The 11,553-nt window shown below is 38.6% G+C and overlaps 1 protein-coding gene across 1 annotated transcript; it reads right to left on the bottom strand.

Annotated features, from left to right (window-relative positions):
- Positions 1 to 7,790: 7,790 nt before the first annotated feature.
- LOC145001890 (subtilisin-like protease SBT5.4) lies at positions 7,791 to 11,283 on the bottom strand. Its single transcript, XM_078961225.1, has 11 exons — positions 11,186 to 11,283; positions 10,960 to 11,054; positions 10,759 to 10,856; positions 10,503 to 10,667; positions 10,316 to 10,418; positions 9,697 to 10,234; positions 9,501 to 9,595; positions 9,180 to 9,425; positions 8,977 to 9,091; positions 8,670 to 8,859; positions 7,791 to 8,561 (listed from the first exon to the last, which is right to left on the bottom strand). The coding sequence occupies exons 1-11, from the start codon at positions 11,270 to 11,272 to the stop codon at positions 8,020 to 8,022; spliced, it is 2,274 nt and encodes a 757-aa protein (XP_078817351.1). The 5' UTR covers positions 11,273 to 11,283; the 3' UTR covers positions 7,791 to 8,019.
- Between the last annotated feature and the right edge of the window lie 270 nt (positions 11,284 to 11,553).

Here is an 11,553-nt window from a genome sequence, read left to right as displayed (position 1 = left end):
TATAGTTAATTGATATGTATGTGATGGGTTTTAGCCATAAGAACTATCCTATGTGCGCATGCAAAATCCTAATGCTCGGATCTAGGCTTTCTAATTAAACATGCTTTGAATCCAAGACTTCTAATGGCTAATTAGAATAAATAACAACATTGAAATAGATCTAGAACCATACCTTTGAATTCCTTGTTGATCGTGTTGTCTTGGAGCTTCTAGAGTCTCAAATGTCACTCCTCTAATGGCTTACAAACACCGATAGTAAGAAAGATGATTTAGGAGAGAGGAGAGGGGAGGAATTCGGCCAGAGTATCTCTACTTTAGATGGTGTGTCGAATTGCCTCACCCCTAGGGTCTATTTATACTTGTAGACTCCTTAAGGATTATAGCTTTAACCCTAATTGGATAACTTAGACTTTAAGTTAATCCATATCCTTTCCTTGATAACCATATGGACGATTTTGGCTTATCCAAGCCCTAGAAATCATCCATCCTATCTTGGATAAGGATTTATAGTCTAAAGTGTAACTATCAAACAATTGATAGTTTATACCCTCTTATTTAATTAATCTCTTTAAGTCACCAAATTAATTCCAATTAATCTATGATATATTAATCAAATAACCATATATTATTCCTTATAATATTTACTCTCTCTTAACAAAACATCCATCAAGTTGCTATGGTGAAGGCAACCCAAAAGGACCATGCACAACCGGATCAAATACTTGCCTAATATTGTTGCAGCCTTAGACACTATTCCAACAGTCTCCCACTTGGATAAGTCTAGTAACTATACAAGTACAATTCGGTTTGCAATCGTAGCTCTCAAAGACGCTGTCAAACTCTGATCTAATCAATCTTGTCCTTTAGATAAGGGATCGTACAGTCCTCTGTTAGATATCATGTTGACAATCCTATGGAATGGTTAGTCTAGCATTTGATTTTTGATCTCCGATTTATTCGACATAGAACTTAATCAAACACATCAATTCAGTTCTGACCGGGCCCGGCACATAAGTCAAATCAAATCATCGAGTGGCCAAGATATCTCTTCTACCCTCTTAGGATAAAATTTACAGATAAACTTCGACTTATATGCATTTACTTATTCATTAACCAACTATACACAACAATGTGTTTTATAACACCGAGTTACTGATGCGTTTTCGCATTATCAATGTACAATCAATTAACAAATAATAAACCATATATCTAGGTTTTAAGACTATATGATATTATCGTCTTGCGATCACCTTTTATATCGTATTCCATAAAGTGATTCCAGCAAGCGCGGGTTTGTTCCAATGCTAAAAACCAGTTCATAAGCACTCATGAACGTTGCAGCAACCCTTTGCTATGTCTAACACCATTTAGACAATCTACACACAAATTTATGACAATCTTCATTCATATCTACTTCCAACATATGAACGAATGTGGACAATTTGAATAATTCGATTATTCTTAATAAATTCAATTATTCTGGAAGTCAAAACATGCAAAGTGAAACAATAGTTAAACAATTAACATATGACAGTAACTTTACTTATAAACAAAACTCATTTATTTAATCATCAAATGTTAATTACGTTTATCTATTATACGTTTCTAATACTATCTAATCTATACTAATAACATCCTTCAGCCCAATACTCCTAGCATGCTGCAAGTGCTTAACCCTAGTCAGTCCCTTCGTAAGCGGATCTGCTGGGTTATCTTCTAATGATATCCTCTTAACTATAAGTTGTCCTTCTTCTACACGATGTCTAATGAAGTGATATTTTCTGTCGATATGTCTTCATCTACCATGATCCCTCGGTTCCTTGGTCAAGGCAACCGCACCTTCGTTATCACAGAAAATCTCCATGGGCTCCTTTATGGCAGGCACAACTCCAAGATCACCGATGAAGTTCTTTAGCCATATTGCCTCCTTCGACGCTTCGCTCGCTGCGATGTACTCTGATCCGCACGTTGAATCAGCTACGGTTTCTTGCTTGGAACTCTTCCAAGTTACTGCTCCTCCATTTAGGGTAAAGACCCAGCCCGACTGCGAACGGTAGTTGTCCCTATCGGTCTGAAAACTGGCATCACTATACCCTCGCACCTTCAAGTCATCACTCCCTCCAAGGACTAAGAACCATTCTTTCATCCTCCGAAGGTACTTAAGGATGTTCTTTACCGCAATCCAATGTGCTTTGCCAGGGTTCCCTTGATATCTGCGAACCATGCTCAAAGCGAAGGCTACATCAGGGCGAGTACAAGTCATAACGTACATGATTGAGCCAACTGCAGAAGCGTATGGTACTCGACTCATTTCTGCTATTTCAGCTTCAGTACTCGGACTTTGAGTCTTACTCAACTTGGCATTTCCTTGTATCGGTAGTTCTCCCTTCTTTGAGTTTTCCATACTAAAACGTTTTAGTACCTTCTCTAAGTAAGTATTCTGACTAAGTCCAATTAGTCTCTTACTTCTTTCTCTTACTATCCTTATTCCCAAAATGTAAGAAGCCTCTCCGAGGTCCTTCATAGCGAAACACTTCCCGAGCCAGGACTTGACTTCCTGCAGAGTCGGGATGTCATTTCCTATGAGTAATATGTCATCGACATATAGAACGAGGAAGCTTACTATACTCCCACTGGCTTTGACATATACACAAGATTCGTCTTCGCTTCGTACAAATCCAAACTCTTTGACTTTCTCATCGAAGCAAAGATTCCATCTGCGAGACGCTTGCTTAAGTCCATAAATAGACTTATCAAGCTTACACACTCTATTTGGATGCTTCGGATTCACAAACCCCTCTGGTTGAGCCATGTAAACATCCTCAGCCAACTTTCCATTAAGGAAGGCGGTCTTGACATCCATTTGCCAAATCTCATAATCATGAAATGCGGCAATTGCTAGCATCACTCTAATAGATTTAATCTTCGCAACTGGTAAGAAGGTCTCATCATAGTCAACTCCTGGAGTTTGAGTAAATCCCTTCGCAACCAATCGCGCTTTATACGTCTGTACGTTCCCATCCACGTCGGTCTTCTTCTTGAAGATCCACTTGCACCCAACGGTCTTACGTCCGGGCACATAATCAACCAAATTCCAAACTTGGTTATCGTACATGGATTGGATCTCGCTATCCATTGCCTCTTTCCATTTCGTAGACTCCGGGCCTGCCATGGCTTCCTTATAGCTATTAGGTTCATCAAGATTTACTAGTGTACCATCACTAATATACGTGTCCCCTTCGGTAGTAATATGAAAACCATAAAACTGGGGATGAACTCTAACTCTATCGGAACGTCTAAGAGGTAAGGACTCGTCAATCGGTTCAACCGGAGTTTCCTCCTCGGGTTGAGTGCCAGTGGTAGAGGTTCCTTCATCTATCGACTCTTGAATCTCTTCAAGTTCGATTTGCCTCCCACTGTCTCCTTGGCTTATGAGTTCCCGCTCTCGGAAAACTCATCTCCTCGCAACAAAGACAACGTTGTCCTTTGGTCTATAGAAGAGATATCCAAAGGATGTCTGCGGGTAGCCGATGAAAATACATCGCTCACTTCGAGGTTCAAGCTTGTCATGAGTATCTCGTCTTACGAAAGCCTCGCAACCCCAAACCTTGATGTGTGCCAACAAGGGAGCTTTCCCCGTCCACATCTCGTGAGGTATTTTGGCAACCTTCTTAGTAGGGACTCGGTTAAGGATATGGGCGGGAGTCTCTAAGGCATACCCCCAAAAAAGATAGGTAGTGAAGCACGACTCATCATAGAGCGAACCATATCCAATAAGGTTCGATTACGCCTTTCTGCCACACCATTCAACTGCGGTGTCCTAGGAGGCGTCAATTGCGAAACTATTCCACACACCTTGAGATAATCGTGGAATTCAAGACTTAGGTACTCTCCTCCTCTATCGGATCAAAGCATCTTGATTTTCCTGCCCAATTGATTCTCCACTTCATTCTTGAATTCTTTAAACTTTTCAAAGGTTTCTGACTTTTTCTTGATTAAATAGATATACCCATATCTACTATAATCATCGGTAAAAGTCACATAGAAGCGGTTCCCATCCTTCGTGGTTGATCTAAAGGGTCCACATACATCGGTATGTATTAGGTCCAATAGCCCCTCACCCCTTTCACAAGTATTCGTGAAGGGTGACTTAGTCATCTTTCCATGTAAACAAGACTCGCATGTGTCATCTTCCCTAAGGTCGAATGACTCTAACACTCCATCCTTTTGGAGTTGGGATATGCGTTTCTTGTTGACATGTTCAAGACGGCAATGCCACAAGGATGCTTTATCTATACTAGTGGAAGAATCAATATTCAAAACATGATTTCCTAAGTTATCAACAATCCTAACAGTTTCATATATTCCATTACACGGTATAGCTTCAAAGTAAAAGACACTATTTAGATAAGCCAAAATAGAACCATTCTCATTATTAAAAGAAAATCTAAATCCCTGTCTATATAAACCATGAAATGAAATGATGTTTCTAGTCATTTCTGGCGAATAGCAACAAATGTTCAAATCTAAACATAAATTATTCCTAAGCACTAAAGAATACACTCCAATCTTGGTACCAGGCGACGATCTTCTGTTCCCCATGATTATATTGATCCTTCCTTGCTCCACATCCCTACTTCTTCTTAGTCACTGCACATTTGAACAAATGTGATAACCACAACCGGTGTCAAGAACCCAAGAAATAACATCATTAGAATCGTTAGATTTAATTGTGTATATACCTGCGAAAGATGGCTTGATCTTTCCTTCTTTGATTGCTTGCAGGTATTCTGGGCAGCTTGTCTTCCAATGTCCTATCTTGTGGCAGTGGTGGCACTCTGCCTCCTTCGGGTTAGGATAGGGCTTAGTGGTATCAACTTTGGTCCCACTAGAAGAGGCACCATCTCGGGCTTTAACCTTGCGATAGTTCTTCGATGAAGCCTTCCTCTTCTTTCCCTTTCCTTGACCAATTGCCAAGACAGGAGCAGCAGACGGATTGGGAGTAGGTGCAACAGACTTGTCTTTGAAGTTGCTCTCAGCGACCCTCAAAAGACCTTGGAGTTTGCATAGGGTGACCTCCTCTTTGTTCATGTGGTAGGTCATCCTAAATTGGTTGTACATCGGAGGCAAATAGTGAAGCACCATGTCGATCGCCAAGTCTTCCCCAAAGTCAACATTTAACTTGCGAAGGCGATCGACATACCTTTGCATCTTTTGCAGGTGCACGGTAAGAGATTCTCCATGACCCATCTTAGCGGAAATCATGTTAGTGAAAATCTCATAACGCTCTTGTCTCGCGTTTTGGTGGTATCTCTCCAATAAGTCTTGATGCATCTCGTATGGGTACATGTCCTCGTAGGACTTTTGGAATTCAGAGTTCATGGTGGCAATCATGATGCAATGTACCTTTGTTGCATCTCGCTCATGAGTCTCAAAAGCGGTGATTTTGGCCGGAGTAGCGATTTCGGGGTTGATTTTCTCAGGCTTTTCATCGAGGACATACTCCTTATCCTCATAGCGATCAATGGTGCGAATGTATCTTATCCATTCGCTAAAGTTCGTTCCATCAAAGGTGACCTTTTGGCAAAGGCTCATCAACGTGAAAGAACTAGCATCAGCATAGTTTGCGTTTGACATCTATAGACAGGACAAAGATAGATTAGAATAAGAATCCCTAATTATCACCCAATAAGAAAAATTAGGGTTAGGATCCAACAATAACATTTACATATTAGAAAAGGGATGCCGTAATCTAACATGAAAATAAATTGAAGGTAAGTGAATGACGATTCACTAATTCTCCATTACAAAACCTAGACTATTAGTCCTAAGTGTATTGAGAATTCCTAGGTTCGGATGAGATTCATTGAAACTATTCAATGGCATGTTTAAATCTCGATATGCCCCTCTTGTTTGTGACTGGGATACCGAGGATCACAAAGCGGTGTGAATTACCATGCAAATTCACATGGTGTCTTCATTGTAACGATCACCTATTCGATGTGCCGGTAAACCACACACGCTCCATCGAACTATGATAAACAATGAATCACCCTTTGCCACCTTTGCTTAGAACCAATTAGTGTGCCGGTAAACCACACACGCTCCACTAACTTCTTAGCAAGGGTGCAAAGTGTAATTTCATGGGATTGCATCAATTCACTTTTCCTAAAGTAACTAAGATTGGGAAATTTTTAAAACGTGTAGTTACTTTGTATTACTTATTATACTTTTAATGAGAGGATGAGGTTGCCCTATCCTACCCGTTCGGCTAACGACCCTCCAGCAATCAAGCAAGCGGTGGGTGTGAGTGTACACCCATTAAGCGCCATTTTATAGGCCGCAACCTTATACCCACCTTATAGATCGGCTTCGTGAATGAGGCCTACTAACGGTAAGACTAGCATTTAGTTATACATATATATTATTCTAGTAATATCATATTAGTATACGGTTGTGTTTTAAACCTTTTAAAACGTAGGGTTTGAAATTTAAGTTGTCTAAATTAAAACTTTTAATCACAAATATAAATTTCAAAACTTGAGGGCAAGTTTTAAACATTTAAAACATGAATGATCAAATAACAAATAATTCCAATTAACAATTAATATCCTAATTATCTTTATTTGATTTATCCAAGATTTCTTTTAAGATAATTATCAAAATAATTAATCAATTATCATATAAGGAAATTAAATATTTTATTAGATGATAAATATCTTTAATTAGATCAAGATTATAGTCATATATATCAAAAAATCGAATTAGTGTTGATCTAATATGATTAAGGTAAGTTTCCATAAGATAAACATGAAAAAATCCCGGTTTTGCCTAATCCTGACGCCCGGACTCGCCGAGTACACAAAGGGACTCGTCAAGTCAGGCCTACTCGCCGAGTCCACTTTGGAACTCTCCGAGTCCATGACTCAGAAACCAAAAAATCAAATTTTGCAGGTTTGTTTCAGTTAATCAAGCAACAATTTAAAGAAAACCAAGCTAGGCTTTGATACCACGGGTTTTAGCCATAAGAACTTTCCTATGTGCGCATGCAAAACCCTAATGCTCGGATCTAGGCTTTCTAATTAAACATGCTTTGAATCCAAGACTTCTAATGGCTAATTAGAATAAATAACAACATTGAAATAGATCTAGAACCATACCTTTGAATTCCTTGTTGATCTTGTTGTCATTCTAGAGTCACATCACTCCTCTAATGGCTTACAAACGCCGATAACAAGAAAGATGATTTAGGAGAGAGGAGAGGGGAGGAATTCGGCCAGAGTATCTCTACTTTAGATGGTGTGTCGAATTCCCTCACCCCTAGGGTCTATTTATACTTGTAGACTCCTTAAGGATTACAGCTTTAACCCTAATTGGATAACTTAGACGTTAAGTTAATCTATATCCTTTCCTTGATAACCCTATGGACGATTTTGGCTTATCCAAGCCCTAGAAATCGTTCATCCTATCTTGGATAAGGATTTATAGTCTAAAGTGTAACTATCAAACAATTGACAGTTTATACCCTCTTATTTAATTAATCTCTTTAAGTCACCAAATTAATTCCTATTAATCTATGACTTATATTAATCAAATAACCATATATTATTCCTTATAATATTTACTCTCTCTTAACAAAACATCCATCAAGTTGCTATGGTGAAGGCAACCCAAAAGGACCATGCACAACCGGATCAAATACTTGCCTAATATAGTTGCAGCCTTAGACACTATTCCAACACATAATGCATTGTAGTAAAAAATATAGAATTATATGATAAGTGCCGCTTTTTAAATTATCATGGATGCTCTATCGAACGGTGGTAGCCATCCAATGCATGTTTTCTTAACGAATCCATGAAAAGTAACTAGAAATAATAATTTTCATTATGTACCTAAAATGCAATCTAATACTAGTTCATTACTAGTTCCATCAAACTAAACTGTAAACTAAAAACAAAACTAAAATTTAATGAACAAGTAACAAGTCATTACTTATTCTAACTACTAACTAATGAATTACGCCACAGAAACAACGATGGGGCTCTTCACTTGGTGCTTTCCATCAGTCCATATAAGTTCACCAAAAACGTAACCTTTAATCACTTTCGTGCCATCAGCTTTCACAGTCAACTGAAACTTCTTTACTTCACCTTGCTTCTGAAAATTCAAAACTTTTGGTTCCACGTCTACCGATATCCCAACCGGGCTCCTAACACGAACTAGATAGATGCCAGGTTTATCCACATTCTTAAGTTTCCTTGTGACATTGACTGTACCAGATAGTTTATGGACAGTTATGGAAGGGTAGTTTAAATCTAAGATGGCGTTGTAATTTGATTCTGGGCATTCGTAAGGGTAGCCAGAGAACTTCTGAAGCAAGGTTTGGTTGTATCCACTAGCGCAAAGAAAGTCAAGGTAGTCGTTTACACTTAAGTCGTAAACCAATCCTGGATCCACTGCACGGTTTGGGCAAATATCTCCAGCTCCACGGCTGAATGGATTCGCCTCACTCTTACTGGCATCCATCATTGGCTCCCCCTCGTTGTCTCTTGAATTCGCTGCACGAATTGAAAACGATAACAACAATCAAACGCTAACCTACTACAATATGGAAGAAAGTTTAATAATTCATTGAGGACTAGATATGTACTTAATTAATTAATTACCAGTTGTCATCAGAGCGGATTTGATGGCAGCAGGACTCCAGTCAGGGTGAACGTTCTTGAGGAGACCAACAACTCCAGAAACATGTGGGCATGACATAGAGGTACCTGATTCTATATTATATGGTATGTCTGATTTCGAATCTTGGGTGAATGCTGCAACGATATTCACTCCAGGTGCTGTAATATCAGGCTGTGTAAATTAAATTCAAGATAGGTTTCAGTCACTCATTATCGATATAATTAACACTATTTATATATATATATATATATATATATATATATATCTTTGGCAGAGAAAATTAGACACCTTGAGAATCCCTGGGGTGATGATATTTGGACCCCTAGAGGAGAAAGCTGCCATGGATGGAGCAGGTTTAATGTTTACCACAGGTGCAGGATGTGTGATGTACCCCAATGGATCACTACATAATACACGTTTCTTGTCAGTAGAGAAGATATAACATGTCATGTAAGATATATTAGAGATAAAACGATATTAATGAAACTTACTTTGTAGAGCTGAGATAAGCGTATAGACGAAGCCCATCAGCATAAGTGATGTGTGTTGCTGGAAGGAAGTGAGGATCAGCGATTATTTCATTACCACTGGACTTGTCATTACAAAGAATCATGCCAGAAGCACCAGCAAGAAGAGCTACTTTTCCCTTTTCAACTCTTCCATTGCCTCCCCTTAAACACACCAAAATCTTCCCATAAACCTTATTCGGATCGAGTGAACCTTCCTTGCAAAGCATCCTAATCATACATATATACAATCACAAAACTGAAATAATGAAAAAGATTCAAGTACAAAAAGTAAGTATAACATACGCATTCGTCATTGATGCATCTGCAGCTTTAGCATCTGCAGCATTAAGTAGAGGATACAATCTGTCAGCTGGCAAGGCTTTCGACAGGCTTAATCCCTGTTATTTTTAGAATCGTCGTGAAAAAAAGTAAAGAATGTTATATATCTCACATACGTGAACTACAAGAAATAAAAAAACAAAAAAATATATATAAGTGCCTTTAGGCGGGGTCCACTACGAAGTTCCACAAAAGCTTGAAACTCGCGATCGATTGTACTAGCTCCAACGGTTATCATCCAAGGAGCGACATTGGTGACAGTTCCAGGAGCAGGTCCATCATTTCCTGCAGAAAACACGACGGTGATACCTTTGGCGATAGCATGAAAGGAAGCAATGGCTATCGCATCTTGGAAATAATCAGAAGGGGGGGCTCCAAGAGAGACTGATAATACATCAACACCATCTTCAATCGCAACATCAAAGCCTTTCAAGATATCTGCTTCTGTACATTCACCTCCCGTTATAGTTTGAGGCCAGCAGACTTTATATGAAGCGACCCGTGCTCTTGGTGAACCACCTTTGGCTGTTCCGATTCCTATTCCATTGATACTCACTCCTGATACGAAGTTTCCACCAGCAGTTGACAACGTGTGGCTACCATGTCCTTCATGGTCACGTGCATTGTTCATTGAAGTACTCAAGGCTCCATACAAGGCCATGTACCCTTTATTAAAGTACTTCGCACCAATAAGCTTACTGCAAACATGATCATTAACTAGTATATTAATAATTGAGATTAAGGACACAAGAATTAATTATGTATATCTTAATGCATACTTGTTGCAAGCTACTGAGGTTTGGTTCTCACATCCGCCCTTCCACTTTGATGGAATGGGCCCATAACCATCGTCACTGAAGCTTTGTGATTCAGGCCAAACACCTGATCGATGTAGGTGATATACATATAATTAATTAAGATGATCGATTAACAATTGAAATCTGACACTAGAAATTGATTACGTACCAGTGTCAAGGTTAGCAATGATGATGTTTGTACCAAATCTTGCTTTCCTCCACAAAGAGGATGAATCAATGACACCGTTACTTTCAAGCTTCAAAAAATCCCAGGAATGGGTTGTGTGTAGTTTTAGCCCCTTATTTGGAAACACCGACACAACATCGGGATGATCTACATGATTTCAGTAAAAAAAATGTAATTCCCTGCATAGTAATATAATAAATAGTATAAACCTGTATATTGTAATTAGCATAGTAATTACCTGCAAGTTTAGCAGCAGCATCCTCGTCAAGAATAGCAGAAAAACCATTAATATGCTTATCGTATGAGTAAATCATGGCCTCATCAACACTCACTTTGCTGTACATGCAAAATATTATAATAATAATAATTAATTAGTACTTCCTAGCTTGCGGTGAAATGATATGTGTGTTTTTTTGTATTTACATGTATAGAGATTTACCTTCCTACAATCGAATGAAGAAACTCAAAGTGAGACTCTTTAATCTTAGACGCTTCAAGTCCATTGTTATGTCCTCCCAAATAGACTATATAAGACTGCATCAATGTATACACATCAAATATTTAATCTAAAAACTAAAGAAATTAAAACGATGACGATCAGGCATGCATGAATGCTGCTTCAAGTTGATAATGATAGACTTGAATAAGATCGCATGCATGTGTACCTTTTTGCTGTTGAAGGCTAAAGAAGACCATTGGAGCGTACAAATCAGAGTGATTAAGAGGGTTAGGAAACCTCTAAACAACTTCATCTTTAGAGGCCGGCTGCTTATGGAGTTTTAGGTGATCGGGTTCTTCATATATATATATATATAGATACGCAGGCGTAGGACTCGTAGTCTCATCCTAGTCTAAGAGCTTAATCCAATTATTAAGATAAATACGTGAGGTTTGAAATTTGAATTCTTCTTGTTTGTTGTTTAGGATAATTGATTATTCATAAATTCACCATAATAATCGGGATGGAGTTGCGGAGAACTGTTTTGTAGGATCTCCATGTAACAACAATAGCATATCTTCATTTTAATGCAAC

Source organism: Lactuca saligna, chromosome 1, assembly GCF_052625555.1.
Source record: "Lactuca saligna cultivar CGN05327 chromosome 1, ASM5262555v1, whole genome shotgun sequence".
Taxonomy (NCBI): domain Eukaryota; kingdom Viridiplantae; phylum Streptophyta; class Magnoliopsida; order Asterales; family Asteraceae; genus Lactuca; species Lactuca saligna.
The sequence above is the reverse complement of the archived record's forward strand: the minus strand, read 5'-3'. Positions and strand labels throughout refer to the sequence as shown.